This window comes from Ranitomeya imitator, chromosome 4 (assembly GCF_032444005.1).
Source record: "Ranitomeya imitator isolate aRanImi1 chromosome 4, aRanImi1.pri, whole genome shotgun sequence".
In the NCBI taxonomy this organism is placed as follows: Eukaryota; Metazoa; Chordata; class Amphibia; order Anura; family Dendrobatidae; genus Ranitomeya; species Ranitomeya imitator.
Window position 1 is genome coordinate 569,248,784 of NC_091285.1, and position 17,239 is coordinate 569,266,022.

The 17,239-nt window shown below is 42.8% G+C and overlaps 1 protein-coding gene across 2 annotated transcripts in view; it reads right to left on the reverse strand.

Annotated features, from left to right (window-relative positions):
• The window catches only part of ADAMTS17 (ADAM metallopeptidase with thrombospondin type 1 motif 17), a 434,783-nt gene that overhangs the window by 182,150 nt on the left and 235,394 nt on the right, over positions 1 to 17,239 (reverse strand). For both annotated transcript variants that reach the window (XM_069766309.1, XM_069766308.1), the window contains exons 11-12: positions 15,702 to 15,803; positions 14,324 to 14,469 (exon numbers count right to left, since the gene is read on the reverse strand). In XM_069766309.1, the coding sequence (XP_069622410.1) occupies positions 14,324 to 14,469; positions 15,702 to 15,803 (248 nt within the window). The remainder of the gene's footprint in view (positions 1 to 14,323; positions 14,470 to 15,701; positions 15,804 to 17,239) is intronic.

Here is a 17,239-nt window from a genome sequence, read left to right on the forward strand (position 1 = left end):
TTTATAGCCAGAGAGGCTACGCAGACAGCTGCGGGCGAATATTCATAGCCTAGAGAGGGGCCATGGATATTGGCTCCCCCGGCTACAAATACCAGTCTGCAGCCGCCCTAGAAATGGCGCATCTGTAAGATGCGCCAATTCCGGCACTTAGCCTCTCTCTTCCCACTCCCGTGTAGCGGTGGGATATGAGATAATAAGGGGTTAATGTCACCTTGCTATTGTAAGGTGACATTAAGCCGGGTTAATAACGGAGAGGCGTCAATAAGACACCTATCCATTATTAATCCAATAGTAATAAAGGGTTAATAAAACACACACACATTAGGAAAAAAGTATTTTAATATTCTTCATGTAACCATACCTACCATACTTCAGTGCCTGCAGAAAACGTAAAATAATAAACCGTATACTACCTGTCCGCCGTAGTCCAATTAATAACGAGTGTCCCATGACGATCTCCCCTATAGAACAGTGACATCGGGTGATGTCACTGCTCTACAGGACTCTCAGTGACACACTGACAGGAGACAATGGCTCCTGCAGTGCATCACTGAGAGGTTACCTTAGGACAAAGTCTCACTTTATGGCAATTGCTGCATGGGAAAATTTCTCATACAGCAATGCCAAAAGTGAGACTAGGGATTATTTGTTTTAACAGCGGTGGAGGAATACAGTGCGGAAGGATACCTTCCACCCGTCATTGTGTTCCTGGAGCCCCTAGAGAGCGGTCGCAACAGCTGATGCTGCTGTTCTCCACGGGAGATCGTCGTGGGACACTCGTGGATTTCTGCGGACAGGGAGTATATTGGTTGTTTGTTATTTTAATCTTTTTTACAGATGACACTGGCTTCGGGGATCAAAATGACAAGTAATGGTGAGTATGAACTCTATGTTTAATGTACTGTATGTCTGTATGTATGTATTGTATGTAGTATGTATGTATGTAGTATGTGTGTAGTATTTGTAGTATGTAGCATGTATGTAGCATGTATGTAGCATGTATGTAGTATGAATGTAGTTTTTTTTATTTATTTTTTTTACATTCAACACATTAGCCGGATGATGTGACTACTACTCTTTCATTATTGGCTAATGTGTCAATCACTGTCACTGTCACTGTTGCAGGCATCGTCCGATGGGACTTCTAGTCCCATCGGACGATGCCTGCACAGACCTCCGGCAGCCCGCAGAGAGCCCCGGCAAGCCCGCACAGAGCCCCCGCAAGCCGCACAGAGCCCCCGCAAGCCGCAGAGCCCCCGCAAGCCGCACAGAGCCCCCGCAAGCCCGCACAGAGCCCCAGCAAGCCCGCACAGAGCCCCAGCAAGCCCGCACAGAGCCCCAGCAAGCCCGCACAGAGCCCCAGCAAGCCCGCACAGAGCCCCCGCAAAACACAGAGAGCCCCGGCAAGCCCACACAGAGCCCCCACAAGCAGCACAGAGCCCCAGCAAGCCCGCACAGAGCCCCCGCAAGCAGCACAGAGCCCCGGCAAGCCGCACAGAGCCCCCGCAAGCCCGCACAGAGCCCAGGCAAGCCCGCACAGAGCCCCCCCAAAAAAGCCCGCACAGAGCCCCAAGACGCCTGTACAGATCCCCGGCAGGCCCGCACAGACAGACACGCACAGTGTCCGCCGATGCACCGCCCACACTCTTCCCCCCTCCGGAACAGGATGTAGAAGGACAGAAAGGGCTTATTTACATTCCGATATCTGTGTCCCATTGACTTGTCATTATACATCTGGTAGGACCATTTCCTCCAGCCGCGGGGCAGCAGCAGTGGCTTCCCATGCCTGCAGAGAACACCTTCAGGTGAGCACTACCATCGCCTACACTTGTCCCCTACCAGAGCATTGCCCTATTTTGTGGGCGCTTCTGTCCCTCTCCAGAGATTCTCAGCATGTGACCAGTGACATTTCAATAACTAAGCCAGCCCAGTAAAATACTGTTGTGTTTTCCAGGTTTTCCTCCATCACTGTCAATATTATAAGTTGTTACAATATTCTATTCTATGTTCTCTATGATAAAGTCAAATACATCTTGGGGGACTTATGTGCCTCTACTGGCTGGTATATTCTGCTGGCGTTCTACTGGTGGCCACATGAATGTATTTGTCTTGTAATTCTAGAGAATTGGAATCATTTACTTGTAACCTGATATTTTAGCTACAACACTTTACAAGCTCTGTAACAACCAAGTCATGTATTTTTTGTTTTACGCAAAAAGCATAAAACCTAATTTCTCAAGACAGAAAGTATGCAGCGCTAAGGGGGAGTTACAGGTCACTCGAGAGAAGTTAATTAATAAGTTCAAAATATATGAAGAGTGTTGGAAATGACAAAGCTGATAGTACTGGCCAACACTGCCTGTCAACCCTTATGACCCTTTGTACTGTTTTCTTCGCTGTTACTTAGTAATCTGCCTTGCAAAGCAACACACACAAAAAGAGCGTGATTCCATGCCCGAGAACATGTATACATTCTACATCTAGGACCACCTGCCGCACTGCATGGTGGGCGAACGGTTCATTTAATCAAGACCCTTCTACGTCTTGCCAATGCCGAGTCGGCACATTATATGGAACACCACAGGCGAGTCCTCCGGAGCGGTGAAAACCTATGCGGTGACACATAACACAATAATTGCTGCATCTCTGATGTGTTGTATCCTGCCGCAATGCAAGTAGAGTCTCGGCACATGTGTGTTAGGTTAATGGCATGTATAGAAAATACTGACGTGCACTTGAACGATGGATTTTCTGCCAAGAGAACCATATGGTTATTGGTTAGAATGTATAATTTAGAAACCAACCGAGCTTCCTTAGTAATCTTCTACTCGTGACTGCTTCAGGATCTCTAATTAGTATAATAGGAGCTGTGGGCTATATGATTAGTAGCCCGTGCCCTAAGAGCTTCCAGCCATTTCCCTAACATAGGTGGTACAGTCATCAGGTGATTATACCAGATATTCAATATGGTCACTATCCATTCTGTAGAAGTGCTAGTAGCACGTACGCATAAGATATCATCAGAATGAATCCTAGGTAGATGACCCTATTATCATATTACCAGTAGTGACTGGCACCATCAGTAGTGACTGGCATCATCAATAGTGACTGTCATCAGTAGTGACTGGCACCATCAGTAGAGACTGGCACCATCAGTAGAGACTGGCACTATCAGTAGTGACTGGCACTATCAGTAGTGACTGGCACCATCAGTAGTGACTGGCACCATCAGTGTTTTATATTGTTTATACAGAGCAGATAAGAATTCTGGGCACACATAAATCAGCAGTGTATATTTCCCTACATCAGCATTAAAGAGTTTAACCCATGATATCTATACAGGAGTGCACCAGTCTCCAGCTTGCTTATGCTTGATTGACAGTTTGCACCAGTGGTATGGTTGTGCGGTTATAGCCCGAACTACTCTGATGTTGGTATATGAGGCAGCTTTGTCTCTGGAGCATCGGAGGAGTACAGTGGCACTGAACATTGCTGGGATCGGAATCTGATTGAACCTGGTAAGCTTCACCGTAACTCTTACAAGCTTTTTTGACAAAAGCTTGTAAGCGCTGCGCAAGTCTGGCTAAAGCTGCTAGAGTGCGGTGGCTGATAAAAAAAAAAGGCAAGTCGTTATAAACAATAAAATTAAAAAAATGACTCCATTCAATGGAGAGGAATTTTAATATCAAGTAAATTGCAAAGTTGCATGCTTGCACAAACACTCTGCAATAATACCCATTTAAGAAAATGGGAACAATCCTTAACATTCTATACGCATTCAGATACATACCTAGATATCAATGTACATGGATCATCCTAAAAGTACATGGAGTATGTATATGAGTGAGAGTAAAAGCCAGACACTATGCCCATACAGTAAAGCCACTGGAGCCATTACGTTTTCACTTTTAACATTGAAAATGCAAAAGTCTGAATATACATATATAGTACTGCTACTAACTGTTAACCACACAGAACACATTAAAGGAAATCTGTCAACAGGATTTTGCTACCTAACATGAGAGCAACATAATGGAGAAACAGAGACCCTGATTCCAGTAATGAGTCACTTACTGGGCTGTTTTCTGCAGTTTTGATAAAATTTATGTTTCATCTGCTGCAGCTCTACCAAATTTTCTGAATGCTGCACTGTGTATAACCCCGCCCATATCATTGATTGGCACATTCCTGTGTATACTGTGCATAGGCAGAAAGATGCCAATAAGTTGTGGGGGCAGGGTTACAATGTCCTCATAAATATGGAGACCTACATGGCACGAGGCTTACTAGTCATCTAGTGATAATCTAATAGTCTAGTCTAGTGACTACAGCAAGCAGCCCAGTAAGGGACACATCGCTGGAATCGAGGTCTCTGCCTCTACATTATGCTGCTCTCAAGTTAGGTGGAAAAAGCCTGGTGACAGATTCCCTTTAACTTTTACACTACTGCACATGAGTAGCGCCACGGAAGACATAACAAGCGTAAAACTTGATAAGAGTCAAAACCATATCACCTGTTGTACACACTAAGGTAAGAGTCATACAACTTGATTCTTTCAATACTTCTTCTGATTTTTTCATTTACTAGTGTAACTTCCATTTGTAAATGTAGCTTGTGACCTAGAAATTTTGGGGACATCTGGTGCTCTAGTAAAGAAAGCTCCAGAAATTGTTTTGGACATCCAGCTGTGAGACCGAACCTGACATCACTGTGTCGGCTTCAGAGGCAGTACACGATACTGCAGCGTCCGCAATACAGAAATTGTCTTCAGAAATAGTTACATGATAAAGAAATAGAGACTTCACTTCCAGAAGAAATCTCCAGAGCTGGACATGACCTCGTGCGGCTTGGCTGGGAGCACTACACGGTTCAGCATGCATGTGATTTGTGCTGCAGGCACACCTCAATTACAAGATATAGTCTCTGTGCACTTGGAAGGGTCACTGGCACCTCCTCATTTCCCTGTTTCAGGCTTGGCTCATACAACTATTAGGGTGAGGCTGCCAGCAATAATGTTTTATTTTCTCTAAACACGAGAAAATTCTATTATTTCTAGAATGAAGAAACCATTTGTTCTGCCCTCACCAAGCATCCTCAAAGCTGGTGGCCCCTCTTCAACACTCAGCGGAGTACCTCTATTGTCAGCGCCAAGCAGTCATCTCACATAAATCATCATCTATATATATAATTGTCTAAGGGTTTTTCCGTCTGTCTGTCCTGGAAATCCCATGTCTCTGATTGGTCGAGGCCACCAGGCCTCGACCAATCAGCGATGGGCACAGCATGGTGACGATGATGTCATAAAGGTTGCCTCGACCAATCAGCGACGGGCACAGTCTGCCGCGAATTCGCCTCGACCAATCAGCGACGGGCACAGCGACGATGATGTCATAAAGGACGTAGATATCCCACGTCTGATTGGTCGAGGCCACCAGGCCTCGACCAATCAGCAACGGGCACAGTATCGACGTAGATGTCATAATGGTTGCCATGGCGATGATGATGTCATAAAGGTTGCCTCGACCAAACAGCGACGGGCACAGTCTGCCGCGAATTCTGGAATCACCATTGTCCATATACTACGGGGACATGCATATTCTAGAATACCCGATGCGTTAGAATCGGGCCACAATCTAGTGTAAGATATTTTCTCAAAAAACATTTCACATCCAACAGCACAGGAGGCTGCGACAGACATGAAAACTGTATGGCAGGACTCAAAAACATGGCGATACAAAACCTTCTATTTTTGGAGGTAAGGTGTGAAAATTGAAGGCAGGTCCAAGTAAAATGGACCATAAAAAGGATTTTACTGTAATGCAGAAATTGTTTTATATGTTGTTGAATATGAATAGTGAATGAGAATAAGATGAAGAGGTGATCTCAAGAATAATGCAGAAAAAGGAACCAAGAGAGATCAAAACGATAACTTGGTTATTTTGGACAATCAATAAAGACAAAAAATGTACAAAATAATGGCAAAGTCGTGAAGTGTTGGAGGGCTCCATTCATATTAAAGGAGACAAGAAAGTCAGCCAGCTAGGAAAAGAAAATGAAGACACAGATATGAATTGTAGGAGTTCAGATCGGTCCTTTTGCCATAGGTGGCAGAACTATGGCGGTGCAGTAGGTTTGTCCAGAGCGGTAGTCACACATTCAGTATTTCATGGCAGGTGGTAAGTATAATACTGAGGTCAGGGAACAGATATTAGTGAGACCACTCCACTGCTGGAATAAAAAAAAAAATGGAGTGGTGCTTTAAGGAATGGTAGCTCATATTCTCCATTACAGCATTAGTGGAAGCGAACTATAAAAATATAATTGGTATATAGTAATATATGACTTCATAAAATAAAAATATTTTAGCAGGAGTCCTCAGCCTGGTTTTGGCAATGCAGAGGGGAAGAATCTTATTTGCATATTTGGTGGGAATGTTACACATTTAAGCTTCTTTGGCGCAGTGTGTACGGTCTAATTTATTCCGTCACAATGATCAATTTGGAGATGGCGCCTGATCAAGCTGCTCTCGGTGCTCCAATACTGAACGTGCCCAAACATTCTAGAATACTTGTTCCTGGCAGAGAGCATTGCTGTTGCGAAGACATGGAAAACTTGTACAGTTCATCTCCAGTGACTCAAGGCTAAATTAAATTGAATTATGGTGAACCATAAGTCATCCAGTATTTTTAAAGGCGCATAAGTGTTTTTTGATTGAGTGTGAGATTCTGGATAACCTATGTGCCAGTGATTGACAGTATGCAGGAGGTCCCTCCCATCCTTTCCCAATATATTCTATTTCTCTATAAGTTAGCACTTATTCTGACCTCAGTTGATCTCATGCGAGTTCTACCCATATTTTTCACAGATGGAACTCATCATACCTATGATAGTCTGTGGGGCTGTTCACATGTCTGTGGATTTTTGAAATTCTCATATCAGGCTCACCAATGTAACTCTATGGCTCCGTGAAAAAAATCAGACAGCGCTTAGATGCCATCCATGTACGGTCTATTTTTGACGGACTGTTTGATATGAGAAAGATGAGAAACCTTCATCATTTTTTTCCACCCAAGTAAAAACGGAGGAAACTGTGACCAAACTCTGATGGTAAAAACTAACAACCTGACCAAACTCTGATGAAACTCGGATTTAAAAAAAATGATGAAACAAGGATTTTTTTTTGTGTATGCAAGAAATCACTGAAGAGACCATAATATAAATCCAGTGTCTATGGGCATCACAGGATACGTTTATTTTTGAGAGACTAGTACTCTGTGGATGAGGGTGTCTAATTTCTACAATGAGCTACTCTCTTTAATTAATACGCACTATCCCTTCATTTCTTTATATTGCTTATTGTTTTCCCACCTATAGCAAAATAGGATTTATCAGGGCTAGTCGGGGTCAGCTGCCGAGGAGTGGGGTGCCAAACAACCGTATCTAATAGGGTGCCAACCTCCACTGCCAGGAAGGGACAGCATATACGTATAGGGAATTGCTAGGTTATTGTTAAGACTGTTAAGACCTCTATTATATTTTGTTATTTGGTATTGTCTGCACTGGAAAAGGAATTTTTAAACCAAAAAATTAAAGTTTTTGACTTTTAAATATCTCGATTTTTCCAAAGCGTTTGATACCGTGCCGCACAAGAGGTTGGTACACAAAATGAGAATGCTTGGTCTGGGGGAAAATGTGTGTAAATGGGTTAGTAACTGGCTTAGTGATAGAAAGCAGAGGGTGGTTATAAATGGTATAGTCTCTAACTGGGTCGCTGTGACCAGTGGGGTACCGCAGGGGTCAGTATTGGGACCTGTTCTCTTCAACATATTCATTAATGATCTGGTAGAAGGTTTACACAGTAAAATATCGATATTTGCAGATGATACAAAACTATGTAAAGCAGTTAATACAAGAGAAGATAGTATTCTGCTACAGATGGATCTGGATAAGTTGGAAACTTGGGCTGAAAGGTGGCAGATGAGGTTTAACAATGATAAATGTAAGGTTATACACATGGGAAGAGGGAATCAATATCACCATTACACACTGAACGGGAAACCACTGGGTAAATCTGACAGGGAGAAGGACTTGGGGATCCTAGTTAATGATAAACTTACCTGGAGCAGCCAGTGCCAGGCAGCAGCTGCCAAGGCAAACAGGATCATGGGGTGCATTAAAAGAGGTCTGGATACACATGATGAGAGCATTATACTGCCTCTGTACAAATCCCTAGTTAGACCGCACATGGAGTACTGTGTCCAGTTTTGGGCACCGGTGCTCAGGAAGGATATAATGGAACTAGAGAGAGTACAAAGGAGGGCAACAAAATTAATAAAGGGGATGGGAGAACTACAATACCCAGATAGATTAGCGAAATTAGGATTATTTAGTCTAGAAAAAAGACGACTGAGGGGCGATCTAATAACCATGTATAAGTATATAAGGGGACAATACAAATATCTCGCTGAGGATCTGTTTATACCAAGGAAGGTGACGGGCACAAGGGGGCATTCTTTGCGTCTGGAGGAGAGAAGGTTTTTCCACCAACATAGAAGAGGATTCTTTACTGTTAGGGCAGTGAGAATCTGGAATTGCTTGCCTGAGGAGGTGGTGATGGCGAACTCAGTCGAGGGGTTCAAGAGAGGCCTGGATGTCTTCCTGGAGCAGAACAATATTGTATCATACAATTATTAGGTTCTGTAGAAGGACGTAGATCTGGGGATTTATTATGATGGAATATAGGCTGAACTGGATGGACAAATGTCTTTTTTCGGCCTTACTAACTATGTTACTATGTTACTATGTTACATGTTACACATTTGATTATTTTCCCTGGCTCTATAATATATGTTTTGTTTGTGTCTGTATAAAGTCAGTTATTTAAGGGACACAAATACAGACACACATACACCTATTGTATTTACTGGTGGTGCACAAATGTCAGGTTTTCACATAGAACGTGTGTCTGTATGAAAAACCCACACATGTAATTTTTTTTTTATCAGCAGCAGGGACAAAATGCGTGCCACACACTTGAACATTGATGACATCTGTGTTTCATCAGAGCGACATGTACCAGCGCCTGTGAAGAAGCAGTACAGTTAGCGCTGATTCCAGGCGCCCGGCTGCTGTTGCGGTGGCAAGTGGGGTAGTAGGGTTGGGGATGATGCCACCTTTGTATTGTTAGATAACATAATTCCCAGAGATTCCCGTGGGAACACAGCTTCAGTGACCTGCGGTAACCTCTATGACGTCACCGATCATCAAGGAAGCTGCGCTCGCAGCATCTCATTGTGTCCTGGTTTTCACCATCAGTGGTCGCATCATAGCACCGTTCATTTTGAAAATCAGATGTTGCAGAGATGGATTACGGTGTGGGAGAGTTTTGATTATCTTCTCTTTGGACAGGTGAGGGATATGTTTGTTTATTCGATCAATTTTTTTTCACAGGGGATATTGACTTCAATGGATTACGTGTAAAATGGGAGTATAACTGTTTTTTATTTTTAAATGTGTAAAACAGGGTGTTGAGTTTTACTTCAAATAAAGGATTTTATTCTTGCTGTGTGTTTACTTCAATACTTACTATGGGGTTAGTAATGGGGACTTCTTATCGATGCCTCTCCATTACTAACCCCTGGGCTTGATGTCACCTGACAATACAAAGGTGACATCAACCCCAATTTTATTACCATACTTGCCACCGCGACACAGCAAGTGGGAAGAGTGAGGCTAAGCTCCAGATTTGGCGCATCTTATGGATGCTTCATTTCTGGGGCGGCTGAGGCCTGATGTTTGTCAATATCATAGTAACATAGTAACATAGTAACATAGTTAGTAAGGCCGAAAAAAGACATTTGTCCATCCAGTTCAGCCTATATTCCATCATAATAAATCCCCAGATCTACGTCCTTCTACAGAACCTAATAATTGTATGATACAATATTGTTCTGCTCCAGGAAGACATCCAGGCCTCTCTTGAACCCCTCGACTGAGTTCGCCATCACCACCTCCTCAGGCAAGCAATTCCAGATTCTCACTGCCCTAACAGTAAAGAATCCTCTTCTATGTTGGTGGAAAAACCTTCTCTCCTCCAGACGCAAAGAATGCCCCCTTGTGCCCGTCACCTTCCTTGGTATAAACAGATCCTCAGCGAGATATTTGTATTGTCCCCTTATATACTTATACATGGTTATTAGATCGCCCCTCAGTCGTCTTTTTTCTAGACTAAATAATCCTAATTTCGCTAATCTATCTGGGTATTGTAGTTCTCCCATCCCCTTTATTAATTTTGTTGCCCTCCTTTGTACTCTCTCTAGTTCCATTATATCCTTCCTGAGCACCGGTGCCCAAAACTGGACACAGTACTCCATGTGCGGTCTAACTAGGGATTTGTACAGAGGCAGTATAATGCTCTCATCATGTGTATCCAGACCTCTTTTAATGCACCCCATGATCCTGTTTGCCTTGGCAGCTGCTGCCTGGCACTGGCTGCTCCAGGTAAGTTTATCATTAACTAGGATCCCCAAGTCCTTCTCCCTGTCAGATTTACCCAGTGGTTTCCCGTTCAGTGTGTAATGGTGATATTGATTCCCTCTTCCCATGTGTATAACCTTACATTTATCATTGTTAAACCTCATCTGCCACCTTTCAGCCCAAGTTTCCAACTTATCCAGATCCATCTGTAGCAGAATACTATCTTCTCTTGTATTAACTGCTTTACATAGTTTTGTATCATCTGCAAATATCGATATTTTACTGTGTAAACCTTCTACCAGATCATTAATGAATATGTTGAAGAGAACAGGTCCCAATACTGACCCCTGCGGTACCCCACTGGTCACAGCGACCCAGTTAGAGACTATACCATTTATAACCACCCTCTGCTTTCTATCACTAAGCCAGTTACTAACCCATTTACACACATTTTCCCCCAGACCAAGCATTCTCATTTTGTGTACCAACCTCTTGTGCGGCACGGTATCAAACGCTTTGGAAAAATCGAGATATACCACGTCCAATGACTCACCGTGGTCCAGTCTATAGCTTACCTCTTCATAAAAACTGATTAGATTGGTTTGACAGGAGCGATTTCTCATAAACCCATGCTGATATGGAGTTAAACAGTTATTCTCATTGAGATAATCCAGAATAACATCCCTCAGAAACCCTTCAAATATTTTACCAACAATAGAGGTTAGACTTACTGGCCTATAATTTCCAGGTTCACTTTTAGAGCCCTTTTTGAATATTGGCACCACATTTGCTATGCGCCAGTCCTGCGGAACAGACCCTGTCGCTATAGAGTCACTAAAAATAAGAAATAATGGTTTATCTATTACATTACTTAGTTCTCTTAGTACTCGTGGGTGTATGCCATCCGGACCCGGAGATTTATCTATTTTAATCTTATTTAGCCGGTTTCGCACCTCTTCTTGGGTTAGATTGGTGACCCTTAATATAGGGTTTTCATTGTTTCTTGGGATTTCACCTAGCATTTCATTTTCCACCGTGAATACCGTGGAGAAGAAGGTGTTTAATATGTTAGCTTTTTCCTCGTCATCTACAACCATTCTTTCCTCACTATTTTTTAAGGGGCCTACATTTTCAGTTTTTATTCTTTTACTATTGATATAGTTGAAGAACAGTTTGGGATTAGTTTTACTCTCCTTAGCAATGTGCTTCTCTGTTTCCTTTTTGGCAGCTTTAATTAGTTTTTTAGATAAAGTATTTTTCTCCCTATAGTTTTTTAGAGCTTCAATGGTGCCATCCTGCTTTAGTAGTGCAAATGCTTTCTTCACGGGCTATTAATATCAACCACACCTGTCTGTTTAGCCTTTGCTGGTTTGAATTTATAGCGGGACCCTATAACATTTTTCTTCTGGAGCTCTCTGTAAATTCACTAGGAAAAGCTAAGCAAACAGCTGTGAGCTGTTATTAATAGTCTGGGAACCTTTTGGGATATTGTCCCTTTTCCCAGCATATTAGTGCAGTGCCCCAGAGTCCTGGTCGTTGCAGTAATGTCGTTCTTCCACCAGGGGGAGCGATGTTGCGTCTGATGGCACCAAAGGAATTCACCCTGCCAGGTATCACAGCCATACACACTTCACACGCCGGCCAAAAGGGGGAGCAAAAGGTTCTATCTATTAGGCCACTCCTCAAACTTGGGTAAAACTGGGGGTTGGTTAGGAAGTCAGAGAGAAGCTGGCTGGAGGGAGAAGGAGATGGAGCCAGGAGGAGGAGAGGAGAGAAGCAGACTGGGCTCGGCCCAGGAAAGGGAAAGAAGGACACGGAGCTGCGCCTGCAACCCATGCGGCAGCCTCCTAAGAAAGGACAAGAAAGGAAGTGTGCCGTAGTGAGTGAGTGAGCACAGAAGTCATAGCAACAGGAGTAAAACACCAGTGGGAGACCAGCTAGAAGCAGGCTGCCTCCCACTGAGCGCAGATCCGGTGGCCGTAACACCGAGGAGTAATAGACTCTACGCTTTACTTCAGAGACCGACAGGGCAGTCGATTCCAAGTTGGCTGTCCGTCCTAAGAACCTAAGCAGACAAGGTGGCAACGCGGAGGAGGGGCAACGCTAGGGTCCCTATAAAATAACCTCAGGCCACCACCGTCATATGGGTTATGTCCTATCCATCTGGGGGACAGAGAGAGAGAAGTAACAAGAGTGAGGACCTTATGGTAGCTAATGCAAGTAAGGACCTACTACGTTACTGTGCGCAAGGGGAAGGCTACTGATTTCCACTTGGATAAGGGGACTCTGGAATTGCCATCAGACCAGCCGGACTCTGCCTACCCTGTTATCCGGCACTCTGGACTGTGGATGCTGAAGCCTTCAGTAAAGATAAAGAGACTGAACCCATTATGTCCTCGTTTTTTGCCACGCCTTACATTATCCACCATCAACATCTACACTTCTGGGAAGCCCTGGGGATATACTTCACCTGTGGGAAGGTATGCCATCTAGCTGCCATTCCATCACCCCAGCGGACCCCTAAGCAGCGTCGGTCACCCTGACCGAATACCACAGGTGGCGTCACGCACACTACCGTTATTCTATAAACTCTACCCTTTTATTTGGGCGCCCCTCATAGGGCAAAGATCCGGGTCGGGCCACCGTGACATCCCAGCTGAGGGAACTGAAGGACCCGGTACCAAGTACCCCAGTGCCCTTACGTGGGGGCGATCCATTAACATCAGCCCTCGAGCTCTGCGTCCAATCAGCATTGGCTTCACTGTCCCTGCCTTTGGACAAATCAGACATCAACAGGAAGTCAGGGCTGCAGCGCTCTCTGACAAACACTCAGATTTAGAAGGGGTTGTCATAGCAGTGCACAACCCCTTTAACATACTATATTTTACTTTACCATTTATATTAGTTTACATTTTTACTTGGTCTGATTGCTCTCCTGGCTTGTCTGTGTTACTAAATACTTGCATTTCTCATTAAATAATTTTAGAATGTTTCCCAGAACTCTGCGTGATGTTATTTCTCAGTTATTCCTCCTGGAAATATAATATTTGATTGCCAACTGAACGTTACCATTGTCTTTGTTGAATCTCATGAAGTCTAATCAGTTTTACTAGACTGTGCAGGGACATACTAAGTAGGTAAGCACCACAGAAACACCAAGTTGACAATTTAACAAAATTTGGAGTAGGACAAATGGTTCTTAAACAGGTCAATAATCTGCTGCCAACCACAGAACAATCATATTAACATTCATTCTGTCCCCATACAATTTGTATCTCGTTAGACTGGACTGCGTTTGATGATATAAAGTGAGGTGCAAGTGAGATGGGGTCTATTACCCTAGTCCCAAAATGCTGAAGAATTCACTGCAGACACTCAATGAATGCTTCAGTTTTATCCCATAAAGTTTGTGTTGTCATATGTGAAAGGGTTTTTAAAAAAAGAACTGATCAATTTTTTATATCATTGATTGGCAGTGGTTATGAGCACCCGATGTACCTCAACAGATTATGCCTCTATGCAGATCTACAGCAAAATATTCTCGAAAATATGATTCTTTACTAGAGCAGTCATGTAATGGGAGCTACCAGATCCTATTCAGGCATCACAGGGTAACGGAGGACAAATGGCGCTATAACAATAAATAATAATCTGCATAAACGACAGATGCCTAAAGCATGGGAAACATAGGAGAGTTGGACAAATGGACATACTATCAAGAAACAAAACGTCTACAAAAGAAATAAACAGAAAAAAAAGTAAAGAAGAAGCACAACTACAAAAAATAATTAGAAAAAGATATTTAAAAAAAAACAGTGAGAGCTCTAGAGCACACTAGACACTCACGGTGGGTTGTCACATTTTCTCTGTCGGAATCTTGCTCCAGTTCCACATGTGCGGCTGCACATGCTCCACGGGCTCCATGCACTCCAGTCTCCATCCACATGATGAGGGATCGGGGTCTTGCTCACACACTCCCCAGCTCTGCACCACTGTAATACAAACTCCCAACATTGACTGGACTATCCGTACTTGCATGCAAAATAGAATATGGAAGAAACACTGTATGACAGCAATGTAGGTGCATTTATGAGTATCACAAGAAGAGAAGTCCTTGGGCGTTTGACCTAGTTTCTGTTCTGCATTACTTTATGCCTACTCTTCAGAATAATCGCCTCTGCCATAGTAACACTGATTCTAATGGAAACCAACACCAGATCTGTTGTCCTATAGAACAGTAAAGAATAGACCTTATAAACCCAGAGTCTGGATTTTGGATATCCAAGAAACAAGCTAGAGACTGCTGTATTACCAGTACAAAAAACCAACATATGCAAATACGGAAGCACAGGTCATAAGTATAATCCAAAAAATGCCTTATTAAAGATAATAAATTTAACCACAAATAGTATAAAATAGTATAAAAAATGGAGATACACGTGCAAAACCACAGCAGGTGCCTGTGCGTGCTGTGAAGAGCCCCAACGCGCGTTTCTCGTTAGCTTCGTCCGGTGGTTGCCAAGGTCACGTATCACCTTTACCTACTATTTTCTATATATAACATGGAGTTGTGCTTAGATATGTATTGTGTATGCGGCAGCACCTTCTAATGATCAGCATGTGGCTATCACCTGTTGGACTGTCTGATAGGGCGCTATCAAAACTCCTTATATGCATTGGCATTTGGTATGGAGTATATAGCATCACTTTGGTCTCACTGATAACTACTATGTGGCCCGTATACCTCACTTGGTTCAGCTGTCCTTAACTATATACCTGATGGTGTGTGCTATAGCTTTATATATATTCTCCGTGTATGTAAGGTTAGAGATTTATTTATAGATGTGATATTGTACCTGCACCTGCTGTGGTTTTGCACGCGTATCTCCGTTTTTTATACTATTTTATACTATTTGTGGTTAAATTTAATATCTTTAATAAAGCATTTTTTGGATTATACTTATGACCTGTGCTTCCGTATTTGCATATGTTGGATTTTTGTGGTCTGTTTTAGAAGCGTCATACAGATAGGCCGTTCTTTCTTTTTTGGGGTTTACCAGTACAAAAGCCTAAACAAGCAACACGCAACACGCAACAGCCTAAACAGAACCTCAATATGATGACAACATAAAAAAGTTTAATGTAAAGAGTTTCCATATTTTCTAAAACATTAAATTTAATTCATGCTTTGCAAATGTTTCTACAACATACCGCACATGCTCACCTTATCTGCACCACATTCGGTGCCATCCAGTGGTGGGTCCAGTTTGGTTTTGCAAGAAGCATCTCCTTCCACCAGACACCACAGACCAGCACACATCAGATGCTGAAATCAAATTGTAAAATGTAAAATTTACTTCAATATTCATAAATCTGATGGTAGGTCCAATAGAATTGTAGATCGTCTTCTGTGGTCACAGTTGCAGTAACATGCCCCCTTTAGTGCTCATCTAGAACAAGTAAAGATGTCTTTGGACCAGGAGGACATGTTGGAAGGGGAGGTTCTAAAGTGTTGACCCTACAAATTGAGAATTGGCTGCCAGATATCTGCTGGTCCTGGGTTGAAATCCCACCAAGGGCAACATCTGCCAGTAGTTTGTATGCTCTCCCGTGTTTACGTAGGTTTCCTCTAAGTACTCCAGTTTGCTTCCACCCTCCAAAGATATACCGAGAGGGAATTGCTATCATCATCAATGGGGAAAGTGATGATGATGAGCTGAAAGCTGTTAATCACACTTAACTCTGTTGTGCTGATCACATGTCAGTGCTCTGATGTTGTTTACTGTGTGCATCCTGCGTGGCCTAAACGTGCTACGATGGACTGCAGTATTTCTGGATTTGTCTTCCAGTCAGCGCATCTGTGAGTTCATTGGTTGGCAATTCCAAACAGTAGCGGATCTTGATGACCAAGAGCATTCAGCGTGGCAGAACATTACTCAGACAACCATAAATAACATCATTGATGGCAGCGAAGGCGTGTAAGTGTGTGTATTTCAGCACGTTGCGCTCATACTCCCTGCTTAGTAAATTAAAATTTTTTGAACATTTTGTTTCCATTTTTTCATCATTTGCATATCACTAACAAGTCTATCCAACCCGTGATTTCTATAATTTCATGACATTTCCTTATTGATGTTGAAATTTCAATGTGGAGCAGTTAAGCTTTCGCCAAACATCTCATACAACTCCAAATTTGCCTTGTCTGTCCACAGCACATTGTTACAGACGTTTAGATTTACTAAATTATTGCTAAAAAGTGTTTCTTTTTCAATTACTGTACATCACCACATAGTTAAATAAATTGTGTGAATTAAAAAAAGAAAACTTTACTTGACCTGTCCTTACTCTTTTACACATCTGGAGAGGTTTGATTTTTTTTAGCATTCTTCCAGTAGATATTAATAAAGATACAAGACAAGGAAAACAAACATAAGATACAGACAGAACTAGGCAGACAAAAACTCTCCTTTGAATGCACATAAGAGCATTACTGCAGCTGTCATTCCAGTCTCTTTAATTAAGAAATCGCAGAATTCCACGGCACATCAGCTTGTGACGTGGGAGGGTAAATGCAAAGCACATTGCTGGAAGTGATTTCAGAAAAACAAGCCTCTGTATCTAAGATCTGCAGCAGGCTCACCACTGAGGATCAGAGAACATTGTGCACAGCCTGTCTACGGCCTTAGACTTAGCCGGGGCGTACATAATAGCATTATGTACATAAATATAAATTAAAAGAAAGACAGGTGCAAAAAGGCACAG